General features: G+C 44.0%; 1 protein-coding gene across 1 annotated transcript in view; it reads left to right on the forward strand.

The window, feature by feature from the left end:
• The window catches only part of ANGPT1 (angiopoietin 1), a 1,261,453-nt gene that overhangs the window by 657,813 nt on the left and 581,767 nt on the right, over nucleotides 1-21,873 (forward strand). The window contains exon 2 of the mRNA XM_078686885.1: nucleotides 19,759-19,914. Coding sequence (XP_078543011.1) covers nucleotides 19,759-19,914 — 156 coding nt within the window. The remainder of the gene's footprint in view (nucleotides 1-19,758; nucleotides 19,915-21,873) is intronic.

The following is a 21,873-nucleotide window of genomic DNA, read 5'->3' on the forward strand; positions in this document are numbered from 1 at the left end:
TACTCACACACCTAATCAGTCTTGCAAAGAATCAATCACACCTCCATTTGCTCAACTATATCGTTAAACACACCTTACTTATTGAAACATATAATAACACATATTTACTCTGTTATACAATCCCTGATACAAGTTCACAATAATCCATACAGCCACTCACACATTCACTTGCTCTTATGCACAGTTATTTATATATGTCAACTACCACATGTACTGTGTTTTACATATGTACTTACTTTGACATGTAGCACTGAGATATCCATTCACTCACCAATACACTCATACACACAGTAAACCGCCCATACAGCTGTTTCCACATGCACTTTTGAACCCATACATCTATGCACAGAGTCATACACCTCCCAGCCACCCACACACACTCTCAGTCTCCAATACAAATGCTTGGGCAACCAATCAATAACCCATATAGTTACTCATATAGCTAATGATCAACACATGCAGCAGTTTACAGAACAACAGACATAATGATGCACAAATTAAGACAGTTTAGTCACTAACCCATGCGCTCAGTGAGACACATTTAACCACTCACTCATACAGTCAGTCATGCACCTACTAAATTCATCATCCAGACACTTATACATTCACTCATTCTTCAATATATAAGACATATTTTAACTTTACAGAAACATACAGTCACTGGATGTTGTCATCAGTGATGTCATCAGTGATGTCATTTGAGATGTCATCAGTGATGTCATCAGTGATGTCACTGACCATGTCATGAATGATGTAATATGTGACATCATCAGCAGTGGATTGCGGGTGCGCGATATATAGTTAGTACAACTAACTATATATGGAATTTCAATGGTTTTGTGTGAGTAAAATAAGGTTTTTTAAATGCTAATTCCTAACTATATATGGTCTATAACCTATGGTTTTTTCAGTGAATTTTCAAGGTTTTGTAAATGCTAATTCCTAACTATATATGGTCTATAACCTATGGTTTTTTCAGTGAATTTCATAGGTTTTTTAATAGCAAATCTTTATAAAAATAATACATTTTAAATCTAATTTTATATTTTATAATTTTTTTATTAATATTATTTTTAGTGCGCTCCCGGGGCGCGGACAGGTGAACGCACGGGTAAGCGCAATCTTGCGGCGCGCCCCAGGGCGCGTACTAATGCGCGTCCCGGAAGCGCTATTGCCGAGAACGAAAACAACATTGTGACGTATCGCGTAGCCGCCACGCCTTGCGTCATAAGACACGTATCGCGTAGCCGCGAGATGCGTCTTATGACGCAACGCGTAAGCGCACCCGGAAGCGCATACGATCGCGCAACGTAAGCGCCCCGATGCGCTTACGCTACACGCCCGGGACGCGCCCCGGGGCGCGTAGCGTAAGTGCGTCAAACCATGTGACTTTAAAATAACACTTTTCATTGGTTCAGAACTTTTTTTTTTCCAAATTGTGTGAAACCCACCCATTTCTCTCACTATTGCTTTGTACTTGGAGAGAGCAAGAGCTGTTGTGTCTACTCTATCTCCTACTTTTCTGATCTCCAGCAATGGCTGCAAGAGAGTCATCCAGCAGTGATTCAGAGGGATTTTTAGATGAGGACCCTCCTCAGCAAAAGAAAAAAAACCATTTCATCTGGAAATTTTACGAAATCCCAGAAGGACAGAAAAAAGTCAACGCTCCCAAAGTAACATGCAAAATATGTGGGAGTAGTTTATCCAGAGGCAATCCTCTGAAAAAATATAGTTTTGGGAATGCTAATTTGATCCGGCATGTTAAAAGAAGACACCCTAACAACTTTGCCAGGGAGAGTGTCAGAGAGCTGGCACGGAATGCACCCACAGATGGCGGCAGCACCTCCACTGGTGGAGCAACACCTTCGGGACCACCCCGTGGAAGAATGGTCCCTAACATTCAGCCGGTGTTTGCGGGCATCAAATTTTCGTGCAAAGAGTGTGACGAACTGCTCTGCTATGGGGAGCAGAGTGTTGAACTGATTGCCCTAAAGAAACAGCAACACCGCTGCTCTTCCAGTCCCTAAATGTTCAAATTTTTTTGCTCCTGTTGAGCAGTTTTGCAATCCTTGTTTTTGTTTTTTCCCTTGAAAAAAATCCAAAAAAAATATAAAATTGTTTTTAAAAAGTCTAAAAAAATATAAAACAACAAAAACAAAAAAAATATATAAAACAACAAAATCAAAAAAAAAGTTCTTTTCAGAACTACCTCCAATTTTTAAAAAGAAGCTTTATTTTTTTAAAAGTCTGTCATTTTTAATCTCCATGGTACGCTCCCCCGTACGCTCCCCGGTGCGCGTACCGAGCGCTCACCCCCACGAAAATCGTTTTTTAAAAAAAAAAAAATTTCACCCGCGGGAGCCTTTTATGGCCCCCACATGAAACCTAGGGGGTCAGGGGGTGTGTACCCTGCCCCCTCTTGCTCATTTCCCCCTTTGATTTTTGCCACCTCTTGTGTCTCAATCCTACCGAGACACAAGATGGCGGCCGCTGCGGACTGTTTCGAATGTTTACAGACACCCGAGAACCAATCAGCTTGCCGTGCGCAAGTCGCGTTGCGCGCCTGGAGCGCTCCCCGGTACGCGTACGGAGGAGCGCTCCAGGCGCGGCTCTAGATATATATCTTTTTTTGAACGTTAATTTCTCAAAATCCACTGTAGCACATATATTGAGACCTACAAAAGGCACATCGGGCTACCAGTCCCTACAATTTTGCCAAGTTTCATGCAAATCCATTCAGCCGTTCGGGCTAAAAGTGAGGCCAACCGCCCTATGGAAAACTCAATGTTAAAAACACGTTTTGGGACCCCCCTTTTTTCTCGGCCCCCCCTTGACGAACCCCCCCAAATTTTCAAGGGCTGCTCAGAAACAAAATGTTCCATTTTCCTGAAAATTTCAGCCAATTCCGTCTACAAACGCCAAAGTTATTAGACATAGAATTTTCAAAAATCCCATAGGGAAAAAATCCTAACTATATATACCTACTGGCGACCGCCAGTAGGTAATATATATATATATATATTCACTGCAAAAACCATAGGTTATAGACCATATATAGTTAGGAATTAGCATTTACAAAACCTTGAAAATTCACTGAAAAAACCATAGGTTATAGACCATATATAGTTAGGAATTAGCATTTAAAAAACCTTATTTTACTCACACAAAACCATTGAAATTCCATATATAGTTAGTTGCACTAACTATATATCGCGCACCCGCAATCCACTGCTGATGATGTCACATATTACATCATTCATGACATGGTCAGTGACATCACTGATGACATCACTGATGACATCTCAAATGACATCACTGATGACATCACTGATGACAACATCCAGTGACTGTATGTTTCTGTAAAGTTAAAATATGTCTTACATATTGAAGACTGAGTCGATGTAGAAGTGTCTGGATGAAGGATTTAGTAGGTGCATGACTGACTGTATGAGTGAGTGATTAAATGTGTCTCACTGAGTGCATGGGTTAGTGACTAAACTGTCTTAATTTGTGCATCATTATGTCTATTGTTCTGTAAACTGTTGCATGTGTTGATCAATAGCTATATGAGTAACTATATGGGTTATTGATTGATTGTCCAAGTATTTGTATGTGAGACTGAGTGTGTGTGTGGCTGGCTGGGAGGTGTGTGACTCTGTGCAGATCAATGTGTACTTATATCAATGATTGTATAACAAGGTAAGTATGTGTTAGTATATGTTTGAAAATATAAGGTGCTCTATGTTTAACTGTATAGACAAGAAAATGGAAGTGTGATTGATTCTTTACAGGACTGACTAGGTTTGTGAGTAACTCCATGGATGAGTGGCAGAGTGTGAGTGTCTGTATAGGTGTATGAGTGCATATGATAGTGTTGTAAAGATGAGTGATTGTATGTATGAATGATTGTATGGGTGAATGAGTGAATGTGTGTGTAGACGTAGGAATCAGTGAGTACATATGTAGTAACTAGTATTGGTGTGTCAATGGTTTCAAAAATTATACTCTGTATTTAACACTGGGTGAAACAGAGGTTATATTAAAATATGAGGAGATGCATTGTATTGTCACATGAATGATATCATCAGTGATGTGGTCATTGATGTCAAATGAGATGTCATCAGTGATGTCATCAGGGAAGTCATTTGAGATGTCATCAGTGATGTCATCAGTGATGTCACTGACCATGTCATGAATGATGTAATATGTGACATCATCAGCAGTGGATTGCGGGTGCGCGATATATAGTTAGTGCAACTAACTATATATGGAATTTCAATGGTTTTGTGTGAGTAAAATAAGGTTTTTTAAATGCTAATTCCTAACTATATATGGTCTATAACCTATGGTTTTTTCAGTGAATTTTCAAGGTTTTGTAAATGCTAATTCCTAACTATATATGGTCTATAACCTATGGTTTTTTCAGTGAATTTCAATGGTTTTTTAATAGCAAATATCATAAGCTGTCGAATGTCAAGTACGTGGTAAGTGAAAACATTTTCGTGTTTATGCACACTGATCTGCTTTGAATGGTGTCCCCCCCCCTCATTTCTATTAGGAGTACTCTCTCTTTGCACATAGTGAAGGGTAGTTAACGCAGGCCTTTGCCCCCGTTGTAATACGTCGTGCCTGCTTCTCTCTCCATTTGATTGATTGTTATCCAAGTATTTACTGTTTTAGAATTGGTTCTCTTTGGTTCATTCTCTATTTACAAACAAACACAGAGTCGCAATACTCTGTTTAGTCTTTGCAGATAACGAAAAATCGTGTAAAAAAAAAAGAAAAGGAATCGAGCAAAATCAGTAGTCCACTAACGGGATCTCTTTTTTACCTCGCTAAAATAGAAACATTAGGAACAACCCCTCATGACAAATACAAAACTAGTGAAATGAACTGAACTCCACACAATGATGGCTGCAAAACAGCTCGGCTCCGCCACCCACCCCGCCCAAAATAACGATAAAGAGCGGCTGCCATGATTGGTTGCGGAATGGCCACGACGGAGCTACGAAATGGTACTGCTCTCATGCTAACCCCAGCTTCAGTCTGAAACATCCAGAAACACTGTAGACTACCAATTCGATCAGTTCCGGTAGCGCCCCAATGTAACCCGGTAGAGAAGAACTAGCCCTCCCCTCTTTGACTAATGGTTCTTGTTGCCTGTCCCTTCTGTTGTCATTTAACAGAACTATTTAGCCTGCTGAAAGGGGTTGTGTTCCGACCGCTGGTTGGTGGAGACATTTTGACTATATTCTGGACCTGCGTTGTCGCGTAATGCGTCATATGACGCGCCGCGTTAGCGCATCCGGAAGTCATCCGGGGCGCGCAGCGCGTAACGTAAGCATAACAAGTCATGTGACTTGTTAATAAAACTTTTCATTGGTTCATTTTACTTTTCTTATTCTAATGATGAAAGGCTTGGTCATATGACCTAAAAATTACGCTTTTTATTACTTCCGAACATTATTTTTTCTTAAATATATGTTATAATGTTCCAGGCTAATGTACTTTCCCGGAAAATTTACAACTGTCCTGCAAGTAAAATATATTCTTTTTTCGAGAAAAAGAGCATTTCTTCGTCCCATGACGGAGCCGTTGAGCAAAAGAGGGTCGACCTGCTGTCTTAGTCGCCGATACGCCTGAATATGAGATTCTTATCGATCACTTTATGTTGCAGGAATAGAAAACACAACAGCCCTTGACCATTTATCTTTACTGCGTTCCTTCGTATTATACCTTTTACCCTTGATGTAATTGGTCTGCTTTATTTCACTTGCCTTTTAATGATTCTAAAACAGTGACTATTATTAAAAACTTTACCAATGTATATACTACTACCATGTTTTCTTTTAAAAACCTTTATTGTGAAAATTTCATTATACAAATACGAGCCTATAACCACGTGGGCCGGCCACGGAGCAAACTCTAATCGTATATGATGAGTAGACATTTACACTGTAGAGGAACGTAACGGGCGGGCCATTAGGTTGCAAGAACTAAGGTGTCTAACAGTTACGGAATCGGTGGACGTACATTTTATAATTAAAATACGACAGGGCCAGTTACAATAAAATTATCTAGATATACATTTGCGGGCAAGTACCATGGGTGACGTTAATTCGAACTTTCAATAGTACAGTAATCAATAACACATCAGAACTTAATATCAATAGGGATGTCGAAATATTCAATCAATTCTCGTCCCCGCCCGCCATGTGCTTCAAAACTGCATACGTATCTCGTGATTTCAAGGTTCTGCAACCAGTACACAACAAGGAGTTACGAGTCCCATTTATTCCGGCGCCATTTTGGGCGAGGACGGGCAGGTCCAGGATATAGTCAAAATGTCTCTACCAACCATCGACTATGATGATGTTCATATGCTGTATTTATTAGAGTAACACTCATCTGTCCACATGAAATTAATTTGCCACAATCTAAACATGTCATTTTAATCTTTCCAAAGTTTTTCTAAATATTTGGGACCGTTTCCCTTCCCTCTGATGCTGTCAGTGCCACTTCTTTGATGAATGTACTAGCAGGTCAGGGGTTCTCCTCCAAATCTCTCTTTTATGCAGCACTATAATTAATTGGTGCCACCTCTCCATATGACGATGCATGGTATAGTTACCATAACTATATATTTTTTCGGTTCCTCTGGAGAGTTCATCGTGGCAGATGAAGCGTGTAACGTACCGGGCATTTACCTTTTTTTGCATGTACAGGAAAGGAAAAAAAAAATCGAGCGTCCGAGTTCTAAGATGTCCCAGGGCCATTTTAGTGGACCAGGCCCAAATCCAAAGAACAGGCCGCCATTTTGAGAGTCCTGTTGCAGCCGCCTGTCGCTGTAGCATCAAGAGCAGCCGAAACTCAGCTGAATGGCAACTGAAACGGTAAAGGGGCGCCCCACTACAGCAGACGAGCCTCCACCTAGGAAGGCCCGTTCACGCCGCCTCCCCCCCCCCCTTCGGGCACCCCACGCCGTTATTCGGAGCAGTATTGTAGGATGGCCACACCAGTGCGGCAACTTGCTAGACATCACCTCGGTGGTAACCGAATCTCAACGCCTTGTGGTGTCTTCTATTCAGAAAACATTGTTATGCTGCCTTCGACCTATTCGCCGCAAGTGCGCACACAACTCAACTGCATAGCTTGCTAGACACCACCTCGGTGCCATCCGGATCTTGGAATCTCAGCGCCTCTTGGTGTCTTCTCTTCAGAAAATATTGTTGCGCTGCCTTTGGCCCCATTCGCACATCGGTCTGCTACTGACGCCATCTCACAGGCTAATGGGGCGCCCCACGCCGACTTTCAGCATTGTAGGATGACCACACCAGTACAGCAACTTGCTAGACATCACCTCGGTGCCATCCGGATCTCGGCGCCCCACTGCAGATGAAGTGCCTCTCAACTATGAAACCACCACGGTGACATCCGGATCTTGGCGCGTTGTGCTGCCTTCGGCCTATTCGCACATCGGTCCGCTACTGACGCCATCTCACAGGCTAATGGGGCGCCCCACGCCGACTTTCAGCATTGTAGGATGACCACACCAGTACAGCAACTTGCTAGACATCACCTCGGTGCCATCCGGATCTCGGCGCCCCACTGCAGATGAAGTGCCTCTCAACTATGAAACCACCACGGTGACATCCGGATCTTGGCGCGTTGTGCTGCCTTCGGCCTATTCGCACATTGGTCCGCTACTGACGCCATCTCACAGGCTAATGGGGCGCCCCACGCCGACTTTCAGCATTGTAGGATGACCACACCAGTACAGCAACTTGCTAGACATCACCTCGGTGCCATCCGGATCTTGGCATCTCAACGCCTAGTGGTATCTTCCATACAGAAAATATTGTTGCGCTGCCTTTGACCCCATTCGCACATCGGTCCGCAACTTAGACATCACCTCGGTGCCATCCGGATCTTGGCATCTCAGCGCCTTGTGGTGTCAGTCAGAAAATATTGTTGCGCTGCCTTTGGCCCCATTCGCACATCAGTCCGCTACTGACACCATCTCACAGGCCAACAGGGCGCCCCACGCCGACTTTTACCATTGTAGGATGGCCACACCAGTGCCACAACTTGCTAGACACCACCTCGGAGCCATCCGGATCTTGGCATCTCAGCGCCTTGTGGTGTCTTCTATTCCGAAAATATTGTTGCGCTGCCTTTGGCCCCATTCGCACATCGGTCCGCTACTGCCGCCATCTCACAGGCCAACGGGGCGCCCCACGCCGACTTTCAACATTGTAGGATGGCCACACCAGTGCGGCAACTTACTAGACACCACCTCGGTGCCATCCGGATCTTGGCGCGTTGTGCTGCCTTCGGCCTATTCGCACATCGGTCCGCTACTGACGCAAACTCACAGGCCAACGGGGCGCCCCACGCCGACTTTCAGCATTGTAGGATGGCCACACCAGTGCTGCAACTTGCTGGACACCACCTCGGTGCCATCCGGATCTTGGCGCGTTGTATTGCCTTCGGCCTATTCGCACATCGGTCCGCTACTGACGCCGCCTCACGTGCCAACGTATTTTCTCCGCATTTTATACCCTATGCCGCATAACAGGTCATGTGACTTGTTTATAAAACTTTTCATTGGTTCATTTTACTTTTGGTTTCCTAATGATGGAAGGCTTGATCATATGACCTAAAAACAACACTTTTCATTGGATGAAAACTTTTTTTTTTCCCAAACGATGAAAGCCCCACCTTGTTTCTGGATGTTTCAGACTGAAGCTGGCTTCAGCATGAGAGCACCACCATCTCGTAGCTCCGTCGTGGTCATTCTGCGAGCAATCATGGCAACCGCTCCCCACCAGAAGCCTACAGGAGTCGGGGGCCCCCAAAACTTTTGATAAATCCTCAAGGCGGAGGGGACGCTTTCGAGAATGGGGTCCAAGACCTAGCAGACAAGCGTCCGATTTCCAAGGTGTCCCAGGGCCATTTCAGTGGACCAGGCCCAAAAAGAAAAGAGCCTGCCGCCATTTTGAGAGTCCTGTGACAGCGGCCTATCGCTGCACCGCAAGAGTGGGCGCAACTCAGCTGAATTGCGGCTTTTGACACAGTGGACCAAAAACGGACGGAATGGCAACTGAAACGGTAAAGGGGCGCCCCACTACAACAGATGACACTCCACCTGGAGAGGCCCGTTCACGCCGCCTCCCCCGGGGCGCCCCACGCCGTTATTCGGAGCAGCATTGTAAGATACCAAAACCAGTGCGGCAACTTACTGGACATCACCTTGGTGCCATCGTTCTGCTGCCTTGGAACTATTCGCACAACAGTTTGCTACTGATGACCCACCCCCCGCGACGCCCCACGCCAGAAATCTGGACGTTGTGCTGCGTTGGGACTATTCGCACAGCCGACCGCTACTTCGTTGTTTTTCCCTAAAAATGTTTATATGTTATTACTGTTTTTGTTTTCTTGTATATATTTATAAGTTATTAAAGTTTTATAATCTTACTACTTTGTTGGAGTGCTATATATTTTTAATGTGACACATAATTGTAAAAACTTTGATGTACAAAGAGTCATCCCTGGAATCTTCCGCTTCAGGCTCGGTCCCCTCCCCAATCACAATACAGGATGGTTTTCAGATAATAGGAACGCGTCTGCTGTGACGGATCTCATCGAGTGTGGGCCTTGATCTACTATAACTCCTTTGAAGAGGGGTGATTCTTTACAGCTGGGGCCATAAACTACATCTGCAGGGCTAGCTGATACCCTAGGACCGGCCTGGACAATCGGACACAGAGGAAAAGGAGTGTCAGAGGGTGCGGTAGTGAATAGGGCGAAAGGGAGGTGTCGGGCGGGCACAGGGTGTGATTCTCAGGGAAGAGCAGCGCAGATGGGGGGTGGTTTATTACCCATGCATAAGACAGAGAGCGGGGGTGACCACTGCCTGGGGGAGATGCTTGCGAGGGTGGGGAGCCATGCTAAGGATCGACAGCGTGCAGAGAGTGGGTCTGGTCAAGGCATCTAAAATGGCTGCCGTGCACGACAAAAGTGTGGCATTTGAAAAAAGGCAAGATGGCGCAGACAATCTTTTCAACACTTCCTGATTTCCTTCGAATCGAACGTTAACAGACGTTGGGGCATATTACCAAAGTTAAGCGATATTTATCCCTAACGATGCTTAGCAACGATTTTTTTACCGCTAAGCATCGTCAGAAATTATCGCAGATAAACCTTGCTATTATCAAGGTTTATCGCAAATACGATAAAAAAACGACCGCAATGCATTAATATCGCTGAAAACTCAGCGATATTCATGCATTACCGAGCTAATGCTCTTAGCCATGTTATCCACCTCCCATTGGATAACATGCCTTAGAACTGCTCAGGGCAGGTGCTAGCTTTTGGAGATATTCGCGCTTATCGCGAATATTTCCAAAAGTTGATAATAGGAGATAGCGATGTTAGCGACTGTTTCCAGTCGCTAACATCTTGGCATGCCCACTTTGCATGTCATTAGTGATAAATATCACTCACATGCAAAGTGGGGCCCAAGATGGTCGCTATCTCCTACTAGCCGTCGCTAACTGGTGTTAGCAACAGCTAGGTAATACAGATATAATTTTATCTCCGCGAAGCGGAGCGCTGTTACAGATATATATCTTTTTTTGAACGTTAATTTCTCAAAATCCACTGGAGCACATATATTGAGACCTAGCAAAGGCACATCGGACTACCAGTCCCTACAATTTTGCCAAGTTTCGTGCATATCCATTCAGCCGTTCGATTATTATTATTTTATTTTTTTTTGCCTCGCGGGGCCCTTTTAAAACCTCCACATCAAACCTAAGAGGTCAAGGAGGATCTACTATGCCCCCTTATGGTCATTTGCCCCTTCGCTTTGGCCTCCTCTTGTCTCTCGATCCTACCGAGAGACAAGATGGCGGCCGCTACGGACTGTTTGCAATGTTTACAGACGCCGGAGAACCAATCAGCTTCGCAAACCTCCGTTACGCGAAGCGGAGCGCTGTTACAGATATATATCTTTTTTTGAACGTTAATTTCTCAAAATCCACTGGAGCACATATATTGAGACCTAGCAAAGGCACATCGGGCTACCAGTCCCTAATATTTTACCAAGTTTCGTGCAAATCCATTCAGCCGTTCGATTATTATTATTATTATTTTTTTTTGCCCCGCGAGCCCTTTTAAACCCTCCACATCAAACCTAGGGGGTCAGCGAGGATCTACTATACCCCCTTATGGTCATTTGCCCCTTCGCTTTGGCCTCCTCTTGTCTCTCGATCCTACCGAGAGACAAGATGGCGGCCGCTACGGACTGTTTGGAATGTTCACAGACGCCAGAGAACCAATCAGCTTCGCTTCACAAAGCTCCGTTGCGCGAAAAGTCCGCGAACCGGAGCGCTGCCCGGTCCGCTGTTACAGATATATATCTTTTTTTAAACGTTAATTTCTCAAAATCCACTGTAGCACATATATTGAGACCTACAAAAGGCACATCGGGCTACCAGTCCCTACAATTTTGCCAAGTTTCGTGCAAATCCATTCAACCGTTCGGGCTAAAAGTGAGGCCAACCGCCCTATGGAAAACTCAATGTTAAAAACACGTTTTGGGACCCCCCTTTTTTCTCGACCCCCCCTGGACGAACCCCCCCCCCAATTTTCAGGGGCTGCTCAGAAACAAAATGTGCCATTTTCCTGAAAATTTCAGCCAATTCCGTCCACAAACGCCAAAGTTATTAGACATAGAATTTTCAAAAATCCCATAGAGAAAAAATCCTAACTATATATACCTACTGGCGACCGCCAGTAGGTAATATATATGACCTACTGGCGGTCGCCAGTAGGTATATATAGTTAGGATTTTTTCTCTATGGGATTTTTGAAAATTCTATGTCGAATAACTTTGGCGCTCAGAAACAAAATGTGCCATTTTCCTGAAAATTTCAGCCAATTCCGTCCACAAACGCCAAAGTTATTAGACATAGAATTTTCAAAAATCCCATAGAGAAAAAATCCTAACTATATATACCTACTGGCGACCGCCAGTAGGTAATATATATGACCTACTGGCGGTCGCCAGTAGGTATATATAGTTAGGATTTTTTCTCTATGGGATTTTTGAAAATTCTATGTCGAATAACTTTGGCGTTGGAGGACGGAATTGGCTGAAATTTTTAGGAAAATGGAACATTTTGTTTCTGAGCAGCCACTGAAAATTTGGGGGGGGTTCGTTAAGGGGGGCCGAGAAAAAAGGGGGGTCCCAAAACGCGTTTTTCCCATGTTAATTTCCATAGGGCGGTTGGCCTCACTTTTAGCTCGAACGGCTGAATGGATTTCCACAAAACTTGGCAAAATTGTAGGGACTGGTAGCCCGATGTGCCTTTGCTAGGTCTCAATATATGTGCTCCAGTGGATTTTGAGAAATTAACGTTCAAATAAATATATATATCTGTAAGCGCGCTCCGGGCAGGGCCCCGGTTCGCGTACCTGACGCGTAACGGAACTTCGCAAAGCGAAGCTGATTGGCTCTCTGGTGTCTGTCAACATTCTAAACAGTCCGGAGCGGCCGCCATCTTGTCTCTCGGTAGGATCGAGAGACAAAATGCGGTGAAAAACGAAGGGGGAAATGAAGGAAAGGGGGCAAGGTAGACCCCTCCTGACCCCCTAGGATTGATGAGGGGGATATTAAAGTGCCCCGCGGGGCAAAACAGTCACAGACCCACACAGAGATTCTTACACCCACTGACAGACCCTCTCAGACACTCATGCATCCACTGATGGACTCACTCAGAGGCTCACACACCCAGTCACAGACCCACTCAGACACTCATGTACCGACTCGCAGACACACTCAGACACTAATGCACCCTGTCACAGACCCACTCAGACACTTGTGCACTCATTCACAGACCCACTCAGACACACATACCCACTTATAGACCCACTCAGAGACTCAGGCAACCACTCACAGACACTCATATAACCACTCACAGACCATCATAGGTACTCAGAGACCCATTCACAGACCCACACAGGCACTCACTGACCCACTCACATATCCACATTCGCACTCACAGACTCATTCACAGACCCAAAGAGACACTCACAGAGCCACTCAAAGACGCACACAGGCACTCACACACCCACATAGGTACTATGAGACTCACTCACAGATCTATACATCCACTCACTGACCCATACACACACACACACATCCACTCTCAAAGATAGCAGGTAACATTTAGAAAATAAAATAAAAAACACCATTGAAATCCTAAAAAAAAATCAAAGATTACGGAGACATTATACCTCGAAAATAGCATTCAAAAACATAGAAATTCACTGAAAAAAACAAAGGTTACACAGACTTTAAAGTTAGGAATTAGAATTCAAAAACTTAGAAATTCTGTGAAAAAAATAAAGGTTCCAGGAACGTTATAGGTAGACTCAGATTTCACTCGTACAAAACCAGTGAAATTCAGTAGTTATAGGTACTTGACATAACTATAACATACGCCCCCACAATGCACTGCTTATGACCTCACATACTACATCACTCATGAAATGGTTAGCGACCTCAGCAGTTATCACAGGCAACTATGGGCCAGATGTATGACCCACCAATTTGCGAGTCGCAAATTGTGTTGCATTTGCGACTTACAATTTGCAACTCACAAATTGGGATGCACAACAGTGTCTGAGACACTTTGTGATTCCCAATGGGGTCTCAAATTGCATGCCTCATGCATATTAATGAGGCTGTCACAATTTGCGACCCCATTCAGAATGGCTGGCACTCCCAGTTGACCACCATGTCTGGGACTGCTTTTAAAAAAATCTGATTTCTTTTTTAAATGCAGCCTGGTTTCCTTAACGGAAAACGGGATGCATTTAAAACAGAATAATGAAACATTTCAGTTTCATTTTTTAAGAGCAGGCCTTGAGACCACTGCCTGCCCTTAAACACTATATTTTTAGAGCCACTCACAAAGGGGAAGGGGTCACCGTTTGCGAGTGGTTTACCACCCCTCTTTGAAGGGTGGTAAACTGTGACTGTTTGGCGACCGCAATTGCAGTCGCAAAACAGTCATACATAGCTTCAGGAGTCTCTATTAGGAAGGGACGTCCTTGCAATGCCCCTTCCCAATAGCAAGTTGCTAATCCTATTTTGCGAGTCGAAAATTAATTTGAAACTCAAACGGGTCTAAAACCCATTTGCGCCTGTAAAAAAACTTTTGTACATCTGGCCCTTTAACTGTTGAATTTCACTGGGTTTGTACAAGTGAAATCTGAGCCTACCTATAACGTCTCTGTAACCTTTGTTTTTTTCAGTGAATATATGTATATAGTTAGGGATGGGTTTCTATGAAAAATGTTTTTTTGGGTTTGCTAATAACTTAGGCGCCATTTGAGGAATTTTTACAACACATTCCTTTATTCATCCACCTCAGCTTCTTCCTGGAAAGTTTTGAGGTGATCCATCATGTGGGGGACAAAAAGTCTTTTCCACATTCAATTTTACAAAGGAACTTTAGACAATGTTACATCTGAAACAACTAAACAGAATTACACCAAATTTGGGAAAGAGCTACATCTTTAACCAAAAAGCATGCTTTTTGTGATTTGGTATAAATCAATTCAGCAGTTTTGAATAATTTGATGATTAATCTGAATAGATATCTAGAGACACAGAAGTGCTGTGGAACCGGCAGGTCAAAAGATAAGTGCTGATTTGCTGCCTCACATCAACAAACACGTTTGTAAACAATTTTAGGACTTGGGGGCAAGTTTGGGAAAAAAATAAAAATAAAATATAAGGGGCAATGTAGGGATACCCTGAACCCCCAGGCTTGTGGGTGGTCCCCACACTAGACCAAAAACAAAAAACTATTGCACAGTACCACTGTACTACCACAATAATACAGTAAAACATATTTTTAAATGGATGGACCCCCACCCTTTTCAATTATAATCTCTCAGGTTTAACCACAGCCTGGTGAGTTGATGCATTGTTTAATAATAAAAGAAACATTAAAAGGGGGGAAGGGGGTTTGCAGGTGCCACCCTCCAAGAGCCACACAATTGCCCCATGGACCCGATCCTTGGGGCCTGATGAATTGTTTGGGGAGGGGGCAATGAGGCCCCCTAGAGCAATGTAATGACTTTGGTGACCCATGCCCAGAGACCCTATACATTATTTATTTGGGGATGGCCATGTGGGGCCTTCACTCTCCAAGCTACATAATGACCCCAGGGACATCATCCCCCCTTTTTTCAGTCGTTTTCTGCATTGTTTTTTAAATATAAGGTTTGATCCCATTAGCCTATCTAACTATAACATCACTTTATACGTTATTTTTTCTAGTGATTTTGTATGGCTTATTTATCATATTCACCAACCTCTTACTCTGATTGCTGCTTTTGGCAGAGTATAGCTGTGTGTTGCCTAAGACGTGCGGCAATGTGCTGGGGCCAACAACTATGGGTGCTCAACCCCCTGCTGCACTCGGCCTTGGGCTTTGTGCATCTTGGGGGTCATAGTAGGGCCTGCCCTCTGTCCAGGCCTTATGCCCAATCCCACTAAGCCAAACATCCAACCCACCACAGCTGCCCAACACACAGACCCTCCTGGCCATAACCTGGATTCCACGGCCTAGATTTGCAAGCATAAAAGAAAATGAAAAAAATAATGAATGCACTACAGCTGTGCTTGGCTTATTCCAACACTTAGAGGTTAGCTGAATGCAGCAGGGTGGGAGCAAGGCCAGGCCCTTCATCCCTCCAATTGTGCAAGGGTAAAAGCAGTGTGTAGCTGAGGTTGATCACCTTCAGATTTTGGGACACAAGGCTGTCCCTGTGGCCAACCTTGACTGAATACAGCAGAAGCCATGCACTGTGAGTGTTGGCCACCCACAGGACCTTGGGTGGATGGCGGGCCTCCTGCCGCAAGCTTTGCTGCACATGATGGAGGTATGTGTGCCATTGAGGCTTCCCACTTGTGGACAACCCCAAACACTGAAATTTCCAAGTTATGGTTGAGAAATGAAACCATAACTCACTCACCAAATGCAACACTTATGACCAATCGATATATAAAGCGACACCTAAGAGTGAAATTAAAGAGGACAAATATTCAAACCAAGTAATAGTACCACATTGTTTGTCCTGTCAGCCTTAGGATGGCCTTCCCCTAAACCTTTACCTCCCCTTCCTTATTTTGGCTGATCTTGTTTTGCTCGCCTTATACTCTGGACACTTACCACTGGTAACCAGTGCAGGTACATGGTAACAGTGGCTTATACCCAACTGACATACTTAATTTACTTGTAATCCCCTTGTAAAATGGCACTAACTGTGCCCAGGGCCTGTAGACTGAATGTGTCTAGTGGACCTGCAGCAATGGTTGTGCCACCCGCTTAAGTAGCATTTTAAACATGTTTCAGGCCAGCCATTGTAGCATTAGTGTGCACTCTTAAACTGCCATTTCAACCTGCCAAAATATACCTTTTACCACGCCCAAACCATCCTTTTTTAATACCTATAAGTCACCCCTAGGGTAGGCCCTCGACACCGCAGGGGGCAAGATACAATGCATTTAAAAAGTTGGTCATGTACCTTTATGTTTTACATGTCTTGGTAGTGAAAAACTCTTATATTCATGTTTTTCTACTGCAAGGCCTACCTCTTCCATAGGATAGCAGGATAACATTGGAGTTACCTTATTACATTTAATAAGGTATAATTTTCAAATGGGAACAGGTAATCAGTTCATGTTTGGTGTCTTTGAAGTTGTACTGAAAAATCCTAACTTATGAGGAATTTGTACTTTAAATTGCAATTTTGAAAATGGGACGTTCAGACAGTTGGAGTTTTCCTACCTCAAGACAAAGACACAATAGTCCATACACTTCAATATAAAAAGGTCATATACCTCACCCTGGACCAAGTATCCATTTAGTTGTATCACTGCTCTAGCAAAGGTAAAGCTATCTTCTTTGGGAGGATTAATGCCTCACTAAAAATCAAATGTCTATTTAAATCTACATACAATCTAGCATAAAAAGTGTACCGCACAGGAATTTCTCAACTTAGCGAGCATAGTATATGAAAAGGATTTATTAAAAATAATTTATAAACCTACACGGTTAATCACATGTTCATTCGATGGATGTACTAACATTCCTCCCAATATAGGTTACAATCTAAATTCTTCACATATATAGATAAAAACTCTAAAAACAGTTGACGCAGCGTTTCGGTGACACCTTGAAATTTTCACCTTCCTCAGGACTACCTGCTAAGCAGCTTCTTTTATTAATGTCCTTCCTAACTGGATCATTCTCACTGACCTTCCTTCACTGCCATCTTCATCATCTCCTCTATCACGAGAACCTCTTTTTCTGGACTAGAATGTCCTGTTCTCTCCACTACTCTTCTGCCTCCCCTTCCCTCTATCATTTCCCTTAACCCTATACTCTTCCTTTCATCTTCCTTGTTTCGAGTTGGGTCTGAATTCCCATAACATTTCTTCTGTTTTAATACATTGGTTGTATTTATCCCAACATCATAACAGTAACTCCTTACCTGCAATTATGCACTTACTATATTATGGATTTTTTTTTACTCTAAAGTGCTGTTTTGGTTATATTAATAAAATATAACAATTCAAAAAAATTAACTAAATGAGTAAATGTAAATAACAGTAAAAGATGAGAGTATGCTTTGGGTTATCACAAAAAAAGAATGCTGTAGGTTTGTAGTAGTATGCCAGAAGGGGAAATACATGTAGAACTATGCAAGAAAGACAACGGTGTTCCTGTCTTTGGTGATTATATAGACTGACGTACACAATTAGCATGTTTTTAATCTAGCCACATTTTACACGTCACAATCCAGTTTGGAAGTATAATCTTAGCATTTGATGGTAAAGGGAAGTAACAGCACAACACAAAGGGTGTTTTTAGCTATTTTGCAATCCAACTATTTTGCACACAGACACACCAAAACATGTTGCGGACAATCAACAAACTAATTATGCAACAAAGTGGACTATCCTGAATCAGAGATTCCGGATTGGTGTTAAATTACTCTTGTAAGTTTTTTGCTGTGCTAGTGAAATTTGTTGGTGGTTTGACAGAAAAACACATGGCTTAACAATGCATGCCTAAACAACCTGGTCTCAACCACGACCGTGTCTTTACCACACATGCCTTTACAACAAAATTCATTGTAATGGCATGATTGGTAAAGGCATTTGCGTGGTAAAGAGCACACCCCAGCCTCCCCACCCTGAGGCCTAAAACATAGGCCCCAAGCCTGCAATCCACCCCACCCCTAAAAGATTCCTGACCCCTCACCCTGAGCCCAACAACTGGGCCACCACCCACAAAACTATCCCAACCCCAGCCCAGCCCCCTCCCTGAGCCTTAAAACTGGCTCTGGCCAAAAACACTACCTTGATCCCCCAGCCCTGTTCCCTAAAACACAGCCCCATCCCTACTTACCAAGCCACATCCGGTCCTTCATGTCCCGGGCCTTCCTGTTCCTCTCACCACGCATCCGCTCTGCAACCACGCATCCGCTCTGACTGCCTTAACCACACACACGTGCATGCATATGCATGGTTAAGGGATATGCATGCTTAAGGAAAACTTTTTTCTGCGTGGTTTAGCATGTGTTGTTAATGCCATTTCCTGAGCTTCTATAGAGCTCATGTTATCATTCGTATGGCTTTCCAGCGCTTTCAACAGTTCCAGAATCATCCACATAATTTCAGGGTTACAGTAGCAGACTGTAGCCTCATTCAGCTGTGGATCATGATGGGTTATTTTGCTGTGGATATATTCTCAAATAGGTGGATATGGCCTTGGGAGTCTTTACTCTGTCTTTCAGGGTGGCAGAGGACAATACCTGTGCCATCCTGATAGAATAACGGCTGGTACATTCAGAAGTTACAGCTGGCCCAGCAATGACCCTTGTGCCGTCAAAGGATCCACCATCATGGCAGTTCCTCTGAAGGCACTGTAAGTTATCACGAATGACTGCCACACCCTTGGGGTTTTTTCCCATGGTATGTTGGTAATATTTCTATTTTTTTGTTGAAGTCCACCAGGTTTTTCCTGGCAGTGATGGACAGAAAGAAAACCCCATCAGATCTTTTACTTTAAATAGGGCGAAAGGTCTAATGTCCTTACTTCAACAGATCCTACTCTCTTTCCGATGGTGGTGCCAGTGGAATCTCCAGCTTTGGAAAGATGAGGGTCCATCTGACTCTAATTAATTAGAGTGGGTGGATCGTTGCTTTGGCCGACAGGGTATTCCAACCAAATTTGTGGTAGTGCACCCCTGTGTGCCAAACACTGAATTGGGGCTTATGTCTTAAAGTCATAGGTGTATGCTTCAACATTCAATGTTTTCGAAGGAAGGACTTTGCCTATTAGCTTTCCATTTCCCCAATTTATTGCCATTACCATAAGCCAGCAGATCATGACATTCATATGGTCTTTCTTGATATATAGTGCTGTTGTATACCATTACAATGAACAATATGATGCATCTGGGCAGTGTTGAATATGTGTTACATTTTCCAGTGAGATTCATCCTTATTGAAACCATCACAATGAAAGCAACCACTAACTGTGGTGTTGTGCATTTTATTTTTTTAAGGCAGCTGTTTTTAGAAATGAACACCTGCAGCACTGTGAAAACTTCTGCGTTGTTAAGTCCTTCTTCTAACAGTGTCCTCTTCTCTTGTTTGCCTCCTAGCTTGAGAGTTACATCGTGGACAACATGAAGTCCGAGATGGCGCAGATGCAGCAAAACGCCGTTCAGAACCACACGGCGACCATGCTGGAGCTCGGCACGAGTCTGCTGAGCCAGACGGCCGAGCAGACGAGAAAGCTCACAGATGTTGAAACCCAGGTATGTCCCCGGGGCTCCGCTCAGCAAGTTGTTAACTACATCGATCTATTTTATGACAAGAAACTGCACATTTCAACAGTGGGCTTCAAGAAACATATACATCTTCTGGCTGTTTATTGGCAGCAACAACCACGTTGACTGATTCTTTTCCTGCGTGTTCCCTCAGACTTAATGAGGAGGGAAACTGGACTCTGTGCGTGTTTGTGGCGCGAGGCTGACACAGCTTGTGACTTCAAATAAACAGCACCGTTACTGGCTGTGAGTGATGGACGTGTCAAGGCAAATAAATAGTCCGAGGTGAAAACCACAACTTAGTCTGCCCTATTAAAGCCGCGGCTCGTCTACTCCGCTTGCCTCTGCTTCCGCAAGGAAATTCCAAGCATGCAAGACGATGGTGTCACCCTCAGATTTGTGGGGGAGCCTATCAGAAAGGAGAAATATAGTGCGCATTCATTTATTAGTACTAGCATGAAGTACTTCTCAGAAGCTGCAATATGTGCCTCCACTGTGGTAAGTTAAAAAAAAACACACACACATCACTGCGCTGAAATCCTTTGTGGCAAAATAAACATTGCTGCACCCTTACACATGAATCGATTCATGAAAAGCTGGATTCTACTTAGGTTTTCATTCTTTATTCTGTTCTAAGCACTTTCCGTGGTTATCAGTCAGTGTGTGTTTTCATTGCTTGGACTGCAAGCATCTGCCTGAATGATCAACACGAAGGGGCTTATTTACAAGCCCTGTGAGCTGCTGGAATATTACTTTTCTTGACATCCTAGCGGCGCACTGGACTTACCCAAATCTACAAGGCCATGGAAAGATACCATGCCTGGCTTTCATGGCCTCCTAGATATGACGTAAGGCAATGCAGCCCAAGTTGCTGTGTTGCCTCACACTGCATGGGGGAGGCGTGCCATGTGCGCTGAGGTGGGTGTTCCCACTCAACGTGCAGGCTTCTGACACATTCCCAAATGTACAACATAGCGTAATTCTGGGGATGCGTTTTTGTGAAGGAAGGTATCCCTTCCTGCACAAACCAAACCAGAGGTCAATGCAGGCACCCTTGCATCAGTGTGCAAGGGTGCCTACGTTGGTACATGTAAGCCATTCATGATCCAGCTCCAGTTGCGGCCCGTCCCCAAGTAAAGTGAAGGGGGGAAGACCGGCAGGAGGAGGGAGGTGCAGATGGAGGAGGGTTTGCGGGCACAAAGAATACATTTTAAACAAAACTTACCTTAACGTCGCTGTCTCCCGTTGCATTGCACTCTTCCTGTTTCTGGTCCTGGGCACAGCCTCTCAGCCTGCCCTGCAGCCAATCCTGAAGCTGCTCTCACATGACCGCAGCTTCAGGAATATGCAGAGCGCCGGCAACTTGTGCTCCCAGGCAGACTGGCAGTCTGTAATAATAATAAAAGAATTGTATTAAGCGCACAGCTACCCCCAACGGAGTGTCTCGGCGCTGTAGCAGACTGCAAGCAGAGGGAGTGAAAAGCACGACTAGTCGATTCGGCTAAATAGCCAGGTTTAAAGGGATTTGCGGAACTCGGGATCTGACTGAATTAGGCGTAAGTGAAGAGGAAAATTATTCCAGCATTGAGTGGCGCCCACCTCAAAGGATTTGCCTCCCAATCTAACTCAGCGCATGGACCACGGTATTACGGGTTGCATTGGGCAGATAATTAATGAATTTTCTAATGATTTTAATTTTGCCAAAGCAAGCGGCCGAAACCGTTTGGACCTGCGTAGCCAGGGACAAATATTTGTCCCTTCTGACGCCTAGATTCTTAATCAAATCCTTAGGTAGGGATGCAGTACCTAATTCCTCAGGCCACCACAGTTTCGAAGAAAGGGGAGATGGTTAGTTAAAAAATAACACCTCAGTCTTATCCACGTTGAGTTTTAAGAAGTTACGCGGCATTCTTAAGGCACTCTTTTAGCGGCTCGAAAGTGGAGGCG

This window comes from Lissotriton helveticus, chromosome 4_1, assembly GCF_964261635.1.
Source record: "Lissotriton helveticus chromosome 4_1, aLisHel1.1, whole genome shotgun sequence".
NCBI classification, from domain to species: Eukaryota; Metazoa; Chordata; class Amphibia; order Caudata; family Salamandridae; genus Lissotriton; species Lissotriton helveticus.